The sequence below is a fragment of the Staurois parvus genome, unplaced genomic scaffold, assembly GCF_062004578.1.
Source record: "Staurois parvus isolate SC_StPar_1 unplaced genomic scaffold, SC_StPar_1.0 ptg000155l, whole genome shotgun sequence".
Lineage (NCBI taxonomy): Eukaryota > Metazoa > Chordata > Amphibia > Anura > Ranidae > Staurois > Staurois parvus.
In genome coordinates this window covers 14,784,414-14,801,595 of record NW_028317951.1, presented here as the reverse complement: position 1 = coordinate 14,801,595, position 17,182 = coordinate 14,784,414, and the positions used below count along the sequence as shown (strand labels likewise).

Sequence of the window (17,182 nt, the reverse complement as noted above, 5' to 3'; positions counted from 1 at the left end):
TTATGCTGTTGTCACCATCAGCAAGCACACCCTGATCAATGATGATCATTGGTGTGCGTGCATGTAGACAAGAAGGTCAGAGAGGCTGGAGGAGAACATCAGCAATAGAATGCAGAAAAGGATAAAAGAAAAGATGAAAACAGTGTTTCCTGAAAGAAAAGAAATGGTAATAGATGATGATATAAAGTTATTTGGAAAACGAAACGTCATCCACTTACATATACATCTTCAACTCTTGTATGTATAAATTTCTGATACTGTGTGCACAGAGCTGTGCTCTCAAATCTGAAAGTGTGGTCAGTTAAAAAAACAATTTGTGTTTTTAAATTCTTCATAATTTTTAGGTCATTCAGCAAGCATTGAACCGTCCTCCGAGCTCTGCAGCCCAGTATCTTCAGCAGATGTACGCAGCCCAACAGCAACATCTAATGCTGCAAACAGCAGCCCTGCAGCAACAACACTTGAGCAGCTCCCAGCTCCAGAGTCTGGCCTCTGTCCAGCAGGTATTCTCTTTAAAACATTCTTATCTACAGTGTCATATGTAACCATGTTGTAATTCCATTGCAAACATGAAATAATACATTGTGAAAAGGATTGCATTACTTTGTGTGTATTACTATCACACCTGCAGCAAGTTCCATTTTACTATTGTAATAAATAATAATTATATAAAAAATTGTGGCATGACTGCATAACTTTCATGTCCTTTTGGTTTGTCTGGGGATGAATGATAAACTTAAAGGCACACTTTACTGTGAAATCACATGCTCAACTTCACAATATATTTTTCCATTTGCGCTCTAAAGAAAAATGTGCTGTAAAAAGAATTTCAAAGAAAATAAAGAAAAAAAATGTGCTGTAAAAAGAATTTCACAGAAAATAAAGAAAAAAAATGTGCTGTAAAAAGAATTGCAATAAAATGCGCTATTCTTAAGGCTTCGCTCATACTCTTGAATATCTCTAACATGGGGAGCTGTGTGTACAAAGACTTCAGAAAACCAAAGACATGTATGGTATGTGATGGCTGAAGCTTTGTAATTTGTCTCAAGTTTTGACCCCAGAGGAGAAAAAGAAATGTAAAAATGCCCAAACTAGGTAAGAAAATATTCACTTTATTGCAGGAAGCCTAAGGCAACCATACATTGCAAGGAAAGAAAATTGCTCGATTCCTATGCCTCCTGCAGAACGTTTGTATTCTAACAGTGGGAGGTTTTTCAGCCATCAGAATACAATGATCACTGCTGGCTGCTATAGCTGCTGGCAGTGATCAAATGAAAAAAAACTACAGACTGATTGTACTGAAGTCACACAAATAATCGACTTCAGTACAACCAGCCTGCCCATACATGGATCGAAATTTATCCAGTTCCTGCTGAACCAGACAATTTTCAATCTGTTTATGGCCAGTTTAAGGAGCTTGTTTCCCCCCCCCCCCCATGTCATTCCTGCGAGCAATTGATTGCGTGCATTTCCCCCACTCTCTGAGTTCTGGTGGTTTTTCCTAAACAAAACATGATGGGGTTGTTGTGCACTACATTTTAATCAGGCAGTGTTGTGGGAGATTAACATAGATACACAAGGTAATCTGAAAATATATTTACTCATTTATTTGGATGGTGGAAGAGTCTGGTGGCTCTTGTAAGCAATCTTCCGTGATCTAGATAAATAACTGTGTAAATGGATAAGAGTGCTATAATAATGCTAGGTGGCAGGGAAATAATGAATAATTAATGAGCTGTGTAAACATTTTCTTGCTGAGAAAGATGTTGTGAATTTCTCAATTGTTTCTGCATATCTGATTGTGCAGGAGGGTGCTGTAGCCAAATTCCAGAGAAGTTCTCCAATGTGTTGTCATTTCCCTATTAATGCTTTTGGATAAAGTATGCCTTCATTATAAAATATAATTCCCAAAGTATGATATGTGCCATACTTTGCTGCAGTTCATATTTAATGATGGGGGTCAACAGGAGGATCTCATAAGCAGGTACACTAACATCCTCTGCAGGTGAATCTTCCTGGTGCATGTGTTTGAAATGACAGTAATTGAGTCACTGCTAGTAAATATTTGGTGAAAGTCACATTCACTGGTTTTTACATAGACCCCCATAGTGTTTGTGATGATGCTAAAGCCTCCAAGATTTTGTGTCCTACCCATGCCCTACAGCTGTTTGTGGAACCTAGGCAGCCATGGGGAGGTAGATTGGGCTGCAGAGTAAAAGTGACGGCCTTCTCGCTTCTCCAAATTTCATCCTAGGCTCCACCTTTGTGGTTGAAGGATACTGGGTATTACAGGGTGGTACTCTACTTTTACTGTAAGGAAAGAATACATTGGATGTTAGTATAATTATAAGTAGTGAGTATCTGTGACATGTAAGGCTGTAGAAAGAAGTACCTACTCATACTACTGAGTATCAGTGACATCTCTCTTCACCCCCGTGCTTCCATTACCTTTAGTTCTGTTGATAGATTTGCCCACAAAAATTCTATCTTCAAAGGATTATCTCCTTTTGCTGGTCTTTGAGCTGAAAAAGTACTCAGATAATATATACAGTGGGGAAAATTATTATTTGATCCCCTGCAGATTTTATAATTTTGCCCACTTTTAAAAAAATGAAGGGTCTATATTTTTATCATAGGCATATTTTCAATGATAGAGCTAGAATATCAACCAAAAATCCAGAAAAAACACGATACAAATGTTATGAATTGAATTTTATTTTAGTGAATAAAATAAGTATTTGATCCTCAACCAACCAGCAATAATTCTGGCTCCCACAGACTGGCTATGTGCTCATGTGGTACACAGATTAGTCCTGTCAATTTAAGAAGGTGCTCCTAACGACAACTCGTAATGTGTATAAAAGACACCTGTCTACAGAATCTCTTTCTTCCATTGAAACCTACCCATCATGGGCAAATGACCAAAGAGCTGTCAAAGGACATCAGGGAAAAGATTGCAGACCTGCACAAGGCTGGAATGGGCTACAAGACCATCAGCAAGAAACTTGATTAGCAGATGACAACTGTTGCAGCAATTATTCGCAAATGGAAGAAATACAAAATAATAATCAATCACCCTCGGTCTGGAGCTCCATGCAAGATTTCGCCTCTTGGGGTAAGGATGATCAAGAGAAAAAGGGAGGGATCAGCCCAGAATTACACGGGAGGAGCTTGTGAATGATCTCAAGGCAGTTGGAACCACAGTCACCAAACAAACCATTGGTAACACAATACGCTGACATGGATTGAAATCCTACAGAAGTTTGCTAATGAACAGCTAAATGATTCAGAGAAGGATTTAGAGAAAGTACTGTGGTCAGATGAGACCAAAATGGAACTCTTTGGCATTAACTTGACTTGCTGCATTTGAAGGAAGAAAAATGCTGACTATGACCCTAAGAACAGCATCCCTACAGTCAAGCACAGAGATGTAAACAATATGCTTTGAGGCTGTTTCTCTGCTAAAGGTACAGGCCAGCTTTGCCACATTGAGGGGCCAGTGGATGGAGCCATATATTGTAACATATTGGAACCTTCTTCCCTCAGCAAGAACACTGAAGAAGTGTCATGGATGGGTCTTCCAGCATAACAATGACCCAAAACATACCGCCAAGGCAACAAAGGAGTGGCTTAAGAAGAAGCATATTAAGGTCATGGAGTGGACTAGCCAGTCTCCAGACCTTAATCCTATAGAAAATAAATGTAGGGAGTTGAAACTTTGAGTTGCCAAGCAACAGCCAAAAAACCTTAAGGATTTAGAGAAGATCTGTAAAGAAGAGTGGACCAAAATCCCTCCTGAGATGTGTGCAAACCTGATAACCAACTACAAGAACGTCTTACCTCTGTGCTTGCCAACAAGGGTTTCTTCACCAAGTACTAAGTCATGTTTTGCTTGGGGATCAAATACCTATTTTACTCCATGAACTGCAACTCAATTTATAACATTTGTATCATGTTTCTTCTTGGCTTTTGGTTGATATTTTGTCTCTATCATTGAAAATATACCTATAATAAAAATTATAGAACCTTCATTTCTTTGTAAGTGGGCAAACTTACAAAATCTGCAGGGGATCAAATAATTATTTTCCCCACTGTATATAGAGCTGCTTTAGCACTGCTCCATTGCAAAAACGTGGTAAAAACATATATGCGTTTTTGATTTTGGTGTTCTGGTTGCCTCAGCATGCACCTGTGAAAAATGGACGCGTGCTTCAAAAATGCAACCACAGGTGTATTTTTGATGCATTTTTTGATAAGCTTTCCATTCATTTCAATTGGGTTTTTGGTGTTTTTTAACATCCGCCAATCGCGTACCAAAAATGCAGCAAGCAGGACTTTTAAAATCACAACTGAAATGCAACAGACTGGTGTGAAGAGTTCCATAGGATTTAAAGGGATGTATTTTTCATGCATTTTTCTTCTGCTATTGTAACAAAAAAACTGATCAAAAACTGATCACTGTGAAAGGGCCCTAAGAATATATTTAACTAATATATTTAAACTTTGAACTGGCTCCAGTTTAAGCAGTCGTGGTACCACATTTTTTTTTAGATTGGCTAAAATGTATAATCAGAGTGGTTAAACTGTAACTAAGGGCAATTTTTGGGGGGATACAGTAAGGAATAGCTATAGCACCCGTTTTTTTTTTTTTTACATCTGTGTGCCATTGGGGAGATTTCCCTTCACTCCCTTTCACATAGCTAAAACATGAAGTGAAAGGAAATCCCTTCAACATGAGGGAATCCTGGCATGTCATCAGTGTCCCCACTGGAAGTTTTCCTCTCTATTACTGTTGTGGTGTCAGCCCAAAATTTGAGCTTTTCTTTTACTTTCACTTTCAGTGATAATGGTAAACAAGGGTGAATCAAAAGGTTTTGCCTTTAGATTCACTTGAAAGAACTGACAGTAAAGGTTTCACTCTCCCTGTTCAGTTTCATTTATTTTATGTTATGGGGAATGCAATAGGTGGTGTGTGGAGGTAAAGTGAAATGCCACAGAGTGGAGTGACCCTTTAACAGTCTCACACAAAGTGGTGACCTATTTATAGTTCCTTGTTTAAAAAAAAAGTTGACATCATTGAATTGTAAAGATTATTATGAAAAGATTATTTACTAGCTGGCAAATCAATATATTGTTAGCCAGCAAATAAAGGGAATATATTGGTGTTGATTTACTAAAACTGGAGAGAGCTAAACCTGGTGCAGTTGTGTATAGAAACCAATCAGCTTCCATGTTTTCTTTTGTTAAAGTTTAGTTGAACAAGCTGAAGTTAGGAGCTGATTGGTTACCATGCACAGCTGCACCAGATTTTGCACTCCAGTTTTAGTACATCAACCCCCATAGTCTTGTCAATTTTTTAGATGTATATGAAAAAGATTAGCTTTGTTGAAATAATGTTATTCATGTATGTTAATGTTTTGAATAAAAAAAAAATGTTCCTGCAGTATACATATTTTTGTTTTTATGTATGTCCACAGGGCAGCCATTACATGCTCAATACATGTTCAGTCTCTGCTTCTTGCTATACAGCATTCCACAGTGATTGTACCTTACAGCTTTCTCGTGCGATGCAAATCTATTAGTTGGACAACTCACTGAAAACAGTGCACGTCCTGTGCGGCAGAGTTGGAAGCACAAGCATGCAAAATTGTTGTATTGTATGTTATTTTAAAGGCAAATTTGTCTTTATTATTTTATATAAAGTTAACAAGCAGAGCATAGGAAATATAAAAAACAAGTACAAATACAGAAACAAAAGAAAAACATCAGAGAGGTGGTTATGATCCATGTGGATAAATAAAGATAGTACAATATAACAGTGGGAGGAAAGGATCGATAACCAATATTACGGAGGTAGAACATAACAGATTAGTACATGATTTTAAAGTAGAACTATAGGCATAACATTTTTTTTCATTTTGGATAGAGCAAGGAAGTGTTATAACCCCTGTCAGATTTTTTTCACCATCTGTGGAGATTTCTGTTTGCTTCCTGTCGCAAAGGGAGAGGAAATCCATGAAGATTAAAGGAATTCCTTGGGGAGCCCAAGGTCACCAGAGCTAGTGTCCCCATTGGAAAATTTCCTCTCTATTACTTTATTGGGGACAACCCAAAATTTGGGATTTTCTTATGATTTTACTTTCAATGATATTGGTAAACAGGACAGATAGAGAGGGTGAATCTCCCTAATGGGGACACAGACAACAATAAAAACTGATAGTTGTTCTAATCCCTCTGCACTCTATCCAAAACTAAAAAAAAATGCCGTTAGTTGTACTTTAAATTTCATACTGTAATAATAACTCAAAGTATACACTTGCTGAAAAACACTACACTAACCCTTTAAAATGGTGTTACTGCTGGCCATGTGTTATATACCTAGTAACTATAATATTATTGTAATATGTGATTCCTTATGTTTTTATTAGTGTTTTCTTCTTATTGTCCTTGTTCCTAGGCAGGTGTGTCTGGCGACAGACAGTCTGTTTCCCCCACTACGGCTAACCAGCAATCAAGTGTCCCACAGCCATCTGTAAGTGCCAGAACATCTATTGTTCCCAGTGCTACTACTGACCTTTAGAATTTATTGCCATCCAACCTTCTCATAATTAAACTATTTTTATTTGCAATCTACTAAAAGTGTTCTTTTGTAGCCATGTTATCAGTTATTAGACTTACGTACAATGATATTCAGCCATACTAGCTAAGATGTTGCTCTCTACTGTTTGGTAATTACTGTAATTAATTTCATTGCTGTGTAATTAGTATATTGAGTAGAACATATCCCAAAGTGGAGGAAAGATCCAGCTATTAGTTAAATATTTAAAAAAGACGAGGAGCCAGGTTTCCGTACATTTGGAGGGAGAATAAAAGTGTTTTCTATTTCTGTTTCTAAAAGGGAAAGGTCTCTGTTATAATGTTTATTAGATGTAAGCATACTATAATAATAATAATAGTAATAATAGTATACACAATTTTAATCTCACATTTTGGGTATCAATGGTTCATTTATTTTAGTTCTTTATCCTCCATTTTCCATACATGCATCATCTACCTTTTATCAAAAAAATCCAATTTCTAATAATTTTATTATCATTTCTTTTACAAAGGTTTTATTATTGGTCAGTAAAACAGAGAGAGACATCAGTAGGACAGTTACATTCAATATGGAATAGGTGTGGGCGTAAAAAGCATACAAACCAGTGTACACAGCCATACAATGTAAAGATCAAAAATGCAAGCTGCTGCATAGGTGTTAGTAGCATTAGAGTCTTAGGCCTGGTTCACACCAGTGCGTTTTTTTAGTGCTATTTGCAGAGCTCACTACAGTCCATTTAACATGGTTTCCTATGCGACACATTCACATCTATGCTTTTTTGAGCAGCTGCACTTTTGGAAAGGGTCATGGACTTTCTTTTAAATGCAAAAAGTAGCATTTTTGCTGCAATAGAGTGCAATGGATATGCTGCTGAAATGCATGTAGTGCATTTTTGACGCAATTTGCATTTTTATCCTGACCAGCAACAAAAACATTTCCCTTTAACAAAAAAACACTGAAAAAAATGCAAAAGGTGGCAAAAATACATGTGTAATAACACATAAACGTATGTAGGGAGCATAAATCATCATTACAAGGATTTTTCTTATTGTAAATGTCTAGGCCAGGGGGACTCCTGGCGGCCAGGCAGTCTCATTAACTGATCAAAAAGTAAGGAAGCGAAGAAAAAGACCGAAAGCTGGAGAAATAAAAGAGGAGGAAATGAAAGAAGAGGAGGAAGCATCCAAGGGGTTTGCAACACGGGGCTATTAGAACAACAAAAGAGTATTGTCAAACTGAGATGGCTGGGCATGGGCAGTCATGGGTTGCCACACCAGGAGAAATTTCTTGTGGGTATAGCGGTTCATTTTTTATTGACCATAATGTCGTTCATGCATTTTTTTCCCTGATTCAAAGCTAAGGGTTGGGGTTTTCCAGGCTCTTGCTATAGTCAATTTGGTAGTAGTAAAGAGCAGTAAGGTGATGTAATGCCAATTTCTGCGTCGGGCGAAGTAATTCTGCAGTCGGTTTACTGAGAAGGGTCTCATATTGATTCCTCTTGAGGTCAGTATGCAACAATGTACGGAGTAGCGCATAGACCATAACTCAAAGTCTGAACATCTTTGGACAGGACCACAAGGTATGTGCCATTGTGCCCACAAGTGAGCATCCTCAGGAACAGTTTGGTGAGTAAGCAGGAATAAAATGTTCCAGCCTAGCCAGCGTATACTACCATCTGTACAGAATCTTATAAGAATTTTCCATATAAGTACATTCTTGGAGCTCTTGGATAGTGTTAATGTCACAATCTTCCAGTCCTCTGTTTCCACCTTTCTTGTGACCTATGGACTGTACAACTCAATTGAAAAACAAACTGAAATCTTTTTTTGGGGGGGGGGGAGTAAACATAAAAAACTAAAATAATGTAGTTGCATAAGTGTGCACACCCTCTTATAACTGGGGATGTAGCTGTGTTCAGAATTAAGCAATCACAGTCAAAATCATGAATAAGTCAGTCAGTACACAACTGCCATCATTTAAAGTGCCTCTGATTAACCCTAAATGAAGTTCAGCTGTTCTAGTAGGTCTTTCCTGACGTTTTCTTGCATCCTGCAGCAAAAGCCATGGTGCGCAGAGAGCTTCCAAAGCATCAGAGGGATCTCATTGTTACAAGGTATCAGTCAGGAGAAGGGTACAAAAGAATTTCCAAGGCAGTAGATATACCATGGAACACAGTGAAGACCGTCATCATCAAGTGGAGAAAATATGGTGCAACAGTGACATTACCAAGAACTGGACGTCCCTCCAAAATTGATGAAAAGAAAAACTGGTCTGGGAGGCTGTCAAGAGGCCTACGGCAACATTAAAGGCGCTGCAGGATCTGCCAAGTACTGGCTGTGTGGTACATGTGACAACAATCTCCCATATTCTTCATATGTCTGAGCTATGGGGTAGAGTTGCAAGATGGAAACCTCCCAGAGTTTCTGAAAAGCATGTGGGAAAATGTGTTATGGTCTGATGAAACCAAGATTGAACGTTTTGGCCATAATTCCAAAAGATATGTTTGGGGCAAAAACAACACTGCACATCACCAAAAGAACACCATACCCACAGTGAAGCATGGTGGTGGCAGCATCATGCTTTGGGGCTGTTTTTCTTCAGCTGGAACTGGGGCCTTAGTCAAGGTAGAGGGAATTATGAACAGTTCCAAATACCAGTGAATATTGGCACAAATAGGGTGATATGAAGAGGGCAGATTTATGGGGTGATCTGAAGAGGGCTGTGCACAGGAGATGCCCTCGCAATCTGACAGATTTGGAGTGTTTTTGCAAGGAAGACTGGGCAAATATTGCCAAGTCAAGATGTGCCACTATATTGGCACAAAACCTGCAGGCTTCTGCTAGAAAGCTGAACATAAAGAGGAACTTCATCTTTCAGCATGACAATGACGCAAAGCATACATCAAATCAACAAAGGAATGGCTTCACCAGAAGAAGATTAAAGTTTTGGATTTTCCCAGCCAAAGACCAGACCTGAATCTGATCGAAAATCTGTGGGGTGATCTGAAGATGGCTGTGCACAGGAAATGCCCTCGCAATCTGACAGATTTGGAGTGTTTTTGCAAGGAAGAGTGGGCAAATATTGTCAAGATGTGCCATGTTGATAGACTCAAACCCAAAAAGACAGTGCTGTAATCAAATCAAAAGGTGCTTCAACAAATTTTTTGTTTAAGGGTGTGCACACTTATATAACCATATTATTTTAGTTTTTTATTTTTACTTCCCTCCATCTAAAAGGTTTCAGTTTGTTTTTCAATTGAGTTGTACAGTTTATTGGTCACATTAAAAGGTGGAAAAAGTTCTGAAATTATTTATCTTTGTCTCATTTTTGTACATCACAGAAACCTGACATTTTAACAGGGGTGTGTAGACTTTTTATATCCACTGTATAGTGGCCCACAGTGAAAGGTATAAAAAATAAAATGAGGTCAGCACTAATCCAAAAACTCAGAAAGTGAAAAGTATGATGTGTAGCTGCATGCAATGGATACCGATATACCAAGATCCTATAAGTGCTAAAAAGAAAAGTTGCAGCGCTAAACACAAAAATATTAAATAATGTCAATAGATAAATACCATCCAATGCGAAAAAATAAAATTCACATAAAACAAAAAATATTATACATAAGTCCAATGGTGTTCAAATCAATGATGGTGGACTGCGATAAACTGAATAGAATAGTCCCAATGTCCACTGTATAATAAATCTTCACCCAGTGATCCAGGAACAACAAATGTGTCACCTCCACCAATGGCTAGAATGAAAACTCACCAGAAGATGTTGCTGTTTAGAAAACCAGCAATAGCACTTGTATGATAATAAATTCCCAAGGTACGATCCTTCAGTGTATCAGAAAACCCGATAGTCCTCCTCTATCCCACTCCACCAAATGTCAGTACATGCACTTTCATCCTCCGAAATCCACCAACAAATCTCTCATAGTGTAGTAGTTTTAATAAATTGCATATACAAATAAAATAGCCAATTGAACAAAGAAACCGCTGTGTATTCACTTACATAAAGGGCCGCCAGATACTTGCAATGGTGGCACGACCTCCAGCAATAATGCCTAAGAACCCAGCGCTGTTTCATGCAACACCGCGTCTTCAGGGGTTCATAAACCATAAAAGCGGCCATCATTTTGCAGCCCATCTTTACAGACGTTGAGACGTCACATTTTCCTGTGGTCTAAAGGAAGTGTAATTAAATCACATCAAGTATTGGCACCATTTCTTATAGTCTGCCATCATGTTGAAGATCAACTCACAAGATCTAAAAGGTCACAAAAACGGGGCCCATTTTATTAATCCAGAAAACATAAAAAGGATAAATCAAATACTTAGATGGCCTACGTATCTTGATAGAACTAAAATCACAATAATAGATACATACTGACATAAAAATGTTTTTTTGGTGGAGGGAAATCTCAAACTAAATAAAATATATATAATAATAAAAACAGAAAAACATATAAATTAAATAATTAATATATTTAAAAAATAATAATTATATAATATATAAAAATTAGCTGGTATCAATAAAACAATTAATATCCCTATCTACATTTAAGATTTTAATTCATGCAGCCATTTCATTTCAAGTTTAGAAATTTCTCTTCTACGGTGGCATCCTCGCCAATGAGGTTGTCATTTAGTAATTGCTGTAACTTTGAGGCCCCTAGGGTCTCTTATGTGATGTTGCCAAACATTTGCTGACAAACTATGTTTTTTAAACCCTTTTTTTATATTGTAAACATGATCCCTAAGGCGATCTCTCAGCCTTTGTCAAGGATCTGGGTATGACCAGAGATGTGTGGACTGACACAGGGAACAGCAGGCTTCAGGAATGATGTAATAATAATATAATATATTAAGAGCTGCAAAAATATACAAAAAATGCACAGTAAACAAAAACCAAACCTTCAGCTAGTATCAATATGTACAGGAACACAGACGTAGTCAGGGCTGGAGAGGTGGAGTGGTCAGGCAGGCCGGGTCAGGAATAATCTAGCAGATATGGCACAGAGGGGCAGGCAAAAGGACAGTCAAAAAGGAGAGCCGGGTCAGTGCAGGCAGAGTTCAGTTGTGGTCAGAATCGAGCAGGAGAGTCAAGCAGGTAGAAGACAGGATACAGGTTCAGGATAACAAGGGCTCATGGGAAAACACCAAGGCACTGATTGCAGGCCTGGTACTGCTTAAATACACCTCCTGCAATCAGCCTCAGGTGATGGCTTGATTGCAGGAGTGAGATCCTGGCTGCTGAAAAGCACCTGCTGGTGAGAACTGATACTGCAGCCCACACAGCAGGTGAGCCCCAGCACCACCAGCGGTGAGTCCTTTCCTGACAGCCTTCTAGTAATCCTACCAAGATATTGTTTCTAACATGGACACTCCAAGAGATACACTATATATTTAGATTCACGTGTCATACATGTATCAATGAAGTATTGTTTAACAATAACCATTTACTGGTAAACTGGTAGTCACTACTTTTTTCTTCCTAGTATTATTAACCGTACAAATCATGCATCTATCTAAGGGTAAAATCCTTTAGGATGCATGAAAAAAGAAGGTGAGGGTTTAGGAGGGTCAATTACATTTGGGGCCAGTTTATCCCTCAAATTAGGGGCTCTCCTAAAAATAACCTCTGGCTGATCCAGCAAGATCTTCCTGAGAACTGGATCCCTTTTTAATATACCCCATCTCCTCTTAAGTATTTGTTTGATCTGGCTATATTGAACAGAAAAGTTAGTAATAAAAGGGCAAAAAATTTTATTCTCTTTTTTCTGTTTAGTCTCTCTGTTCATCCTTCCTACTTCCCGAATAGCATCATTTAATAAAGCCTTCTTATATCCTTTTTCTAAAAATCTGTTTTTAAGTAAATTGGCTTGCTCAATATAATCTTCCATATCATGACAATTTTACCTCATTATCAAAATATTTGTCCCTTAGGAACATTCTTGAGCCAGAGTGGATGGTGGCATATTTCCAAGGGAATATAACTATTTTATGTTTTTTTATGTTTTAAAATAAGACTTTGTATAAATTTCTCCCTCTACAATCCTCAAATTCAAATCTAGAAAGTTGACTGTATCCTTACTATATATGTATAACAAATTGATGTTGTAATTATTGTGGTTCAAATAGGCCATAAATTCAATTAATGATGACTCACCCCCCCTTCCAAAGAAGAAGGATATCATCAATGTATTGCTTATATAAAAGTAAATTAACCCATTGTTTATTGAAAATAACCTCAGATTCCCACTTTGACATAAATAAATAAACAAACTGGGGGCAAATTTTGCCCCCCTAGCTACCCCCCTCTTTTGCAAGTAAAGCATGTTGTTGAACCAACAATAATTGTGTGACATCGCAGAATCTAATAATGATATAATGAACCCCTTTTGAGCTGAAGGGATGTCCGAGTTTCTAAGGTACAACTGAGCTGCCTCCCTTCCATCAGCATGTTCTATGTTTGTGTATAGGGAAGCAACATCAGCTGTCACCAAGAACGTATCCTGGTCTACACAGCGAAAGGTGGTGGGTCTCATGAAGGTGAGACAGGGGAGCAATGGTGGCCGCTAAATAATAAGCCTGAAGATTCAGGACCGAGAGGCCACCATTGGTCTTACGTGCTAACAGGACCTGTTTGTTGATTCTAGGTCTGAAAGATCCCCAGATAAATTTCAAGAGTTTGCATTGGTGTATACGTAGGATATGAAAGGGAACTGGAACAATTTTATTATAATTTCAACAGTAAATGTTTGCTAGTGTATATTTAAACCTCATTATGACCATGGCACACATGAAAGGTGGTGTTGCAGCCAGGGTTATAGGGCTGTTCCATTCCAGGTTTTCATTACTAAAACAGAGAACACTGCAAAAAAGAAAAAGAGACCCATGGGGGTTATTCATACATGCTTTCACAAGATTCACACAACTTTCAACCAAGATTCAGGCATTTTTCTAATTAGATTCATTTTGAACAATATGTAAATATTGGGTGAATACATTTATAAATAGGCCCCATATTATATTGACTTTTCACTTAGCACTCTTGTACCTATGACTAGTGACAGAACCTGTTTAAAGGATAATTTCACCTTTCGGAGCATGTTACACGTTACACCCATATTTTGGGGTACCCACCTGCCGCCGCCAGTGCTCCCCTATCTGTGACAGCGGCGGGGGTTCTCAGAAAGCAGCGGAGCCCTGCCTGGTCACATCATTCATTCACAATTTCTTGTAAATGAATAGACTACAAGTACTGTCAGCCATTTTGGTTGATTGCTTGTAGTTCTCAATGAACTGCAAGGGCGCTGGTGAATGTTCTCCTAGTTCATTGATTCTTCCTGCCATTCAGAAACTGACTGCCTGTATGAGGTATGGGCATACAGTGTACTGAGAGTCTGCAGGATCCTGGCATTGCACCCCTGATCTGCTGATCATAGGTAGAATGCTTTATAGGCTCTATTGTAAAAGAAAAAAATATAAAATGCACATTTTTTTACCTGCAAAAAGATGTGTGTTTATTATCTTTTTCACAAAAGGTGAACTTAGCATTTAATCAAAGAAATGAGTCACAGACTTGTAATCCTAGTAGATCCTGAGAACACAGTCTAGTTGGTTTTAAGGAAATGCTAATTAAAGGTCTTTACACATTTTTTTAGGCTGTAAATCAAGTGAGGTAATGAACCATAAGATATTGGTTTGCCTCCCCGTGGCTTGTTTTTTATTTCACAATTAGAGGGTGTTTATGTATTGTAAAAGAGGGTTCCTGAAAATCAAAGTCTAAACAAAGTACCTTAGATAGCTGTTGAGGAAATCCTTCTAATATTCCAAAACCATTGTATTTATAGTTTTTTTTGTTGCCTTTGTTATCACTTGCATATAATGTTTTAGCTGTTGATTGTAAATATTAGAATATTATTCAGCCTTCTTTTACATTGCTTAATGGGTAAAGTTATATCTTGGACTGTATCTTTTAAGGGAATATTAACTTCCTAGGATCCAGCTCCAAGATACACAGTAATAATTTTCCCTGGAAGTCCTCTTTGGTACTGTTAAAGGATCAGTTCACCTTTGAAAAAAAAATGCACATTTTTTGTAGGTTTAAAAAATGTGTATTTATTATCTTTTTCTAAGCAGCCTATTGAGCATAGCACATATGAACATATCCCTTATGCCGGCCATAGACGGGTCAAAAATCGGCCGATTTTCACTCCGTTAGTGGGTTAATTGGTCAGCTGTTTTTCGGGGTTTTTGCACTTTTTTTTGTCAGGCATGTTGGAAAATTTGTGGCCGATTTTGACGAATGGCCGATTTTCCCGGCAATGATGGGTAAAACGGCCGATCGTGTTACCGGTAAAAAAATCTGCACATGAGCCGTGACCTGCAAGAAGAAGAAAAAGAAATAGAAGAAAAGAATAATTCCAATCCGCTATTATATTGATATGAAAAAGTCTTGCGGTTGCAACAAATGTATCCATTTGTATCCAAATAAAAACATCTGTATCCAAATAAAAACATTGTAATCCAAATAATGTATTACAATGTTTTTATTTGGATACAGATGTTTTTATTTGGATACAAATGGATACATTTGTTGCAACCGCAAGACTTTTTCATATAAAATATAATAGTGGACTGGAATTCTTCTTCCTCTTCTTCTTCTTCTTCTTTTTATTCTTTTTATTCTTCTTCTGCTTCTTCTTCTTCTTCTTATTTTTTTTATTCTTCTTCTAATTCTTCTTCTTATGTATTGCTGTCACATTGTATGGTGTGCTCCCCTGTCTCTGCAAGGGACAGAAGTTATGGGGCTAATGCCGGCCGTAGATGGGACGAAAATTGGCCGATTTTTTTTAACGTTGGTGGTAACGTTGGCCGATCGAACGACCGATTTTGTGGTTTTTTGTTTTTTAAATCGGCCGATGTTCGACCCGTCTATGGCCTGCTTTAACCTGGTTGGCCATGGATGGATTGAAATGGATTGAAATTCAGCCGGTTCAGCAGGAACTGGCCAAATTTTGATTCATCAATGGCCGGTCCTGCTCCAGAGCAGTCGATCTACTGATTGACTGCTCATGAACAGGCTTGCTAGAAAGCTTTAGTTCAATCAGTTCTGCAGCGCTGATCAGTGTATTCTTACACAACAATGACAAAGCAGGGAGGATTGCCCCATCTACATCAAATGGGTGGATGGGGTAATGGGTTCTTTTTTTTTTTTTGTTCAACCCACTAGCTGAACAAAAAAACAGAGCCATGTATGGCTAGCTTTATTCTACCAGAAGGAAAGGAGCACATGGGCAGCACATTGGTACAAAATAACTGGAAACTCTATGTCCTAGTCCAATTTTTCTGCAAATAACTTTATCATGTAAACTTTACAAAGGTAAACTGAACAAAATAAAAATTGTCTTTGCATTTCTTGCTAGCTCAATCTATCGTCTTCACCTCCACCTACCCAAATCATAAGCCGATCACAGACATCTAGTACCACAAGCAGCAGTATCACCCAAAAAACAATGCTACTGGGAAGTACATCACCCACGCTGAGCGCAAGCCAGGCTCAGATGTATCTGCGAGCTCAAATGGTGAGTTTCTCTTTGTCCATTGATGTCATCTCCCTCACCTGAAAAAGTGTGTAATTTTACCCAAGCATAAATATGTGAATGACATCACATACAGTGATCAATTACAGTAAATACAGGTTTCTTTTTTAGGCTTTTTTCCGTATTTTTTTCACATGGTGATCTGGCCAGTAACACACCTCCTGTATTAGATTGCCCCCACTGTGGATGAAGGAGCGCTAGGGCACCTTTGGACAGCATCACTGTCAGTCTGGGGGGTGGGGAATGTTTGATGTACTAACAAGTTTAAATACACTAACAAATTGAAGCCAAACTCCAGATCAAACTTTATAATCAGTTACAGCAAATATTTTTTTCTTTTGGGATAAAGGTTTTACATAAATAAATAAAAGCTGATTGTTGTAAGCACTCCTGCTAGTGTTAAATGTTTGTCTGATCACTGTAATTGATAGATTCTGCTGGAAAGCTTGTTCTTTTGAAAAGCAACACACTTACTAGCTGGATCACCAAAGGAAAATAGAAGAAAGAAAGCCTAAAAAAGAAAACTAATGCAGCCTTCACATCTAAGAATTGGTAGGGTGCAATATAATACATGTTTGCTTGTGGGTTTAATACAACTTTTATCACTTTTATTAGTGTTCATTGAATAAAAGTCCTAGTACTCTACAGGGCTTTCTGCTCCCTCTGTCCAGAAGTTCAGATTTACATTTTTGCCAGTGTTGGTTTATTGTTGATTTATCCTGTTTTCAGGAGCAACAGACCCACCAGTCCTTGAGCTCATGGAAATGTTCACATTTTGTTTGTTGCCATATAAGATCTGTAAATGTGAAACTTTCTAGCTGTACAAACTTTACATTATTAACGTAATGCAGGTAATGAACTTCATTTATCTTAGTGTCCTTGATAAGAGCCCTCTATGATGCTTCATATCAATCTTTGAGGTTGATTTACTAAAGGCAATAAGCTGTTGATGTTGCACTGGAAGTTGCACA

General features: G+C 37.9%; 1 protein-coding gene across 7 annotated transcripts in view; it reads left to right on the top strand.

Annotated features, from left to right (window-relative positions):
* Positions 1 to 17,182, top strand: part of PHC3 (polyhomeotic homolog 3) — a 130,574-nt gene that overhangs the window by 36,289 nt on the left and 77,103 nt on the right. For all 7 annotated transcript variants that reach the window (XR_016312462.1, XM_089675480.1, XM_089675482.1 and 4 more), the window contains exons 3-5: positions 345 to 503; positions 6,458 to 6,532; positions 16,035 to 16,193. Coding sequence is in view for 6 of the 7 variants with exons in the window: in XM_089675480.1 (XP_089531606.1) it covers positions 345 to 503; positions 6,458 to 6,532; positions 16,035 to 16,193 (393 nt within the window). In the remaining variant the exon portion in view is untranslated. The remainder of the gene's footprint in view (positions 1 to 344; positions 504 to 6,457; positions 6,533 to 16,034; positions 16,194 to 17,182) is intronic.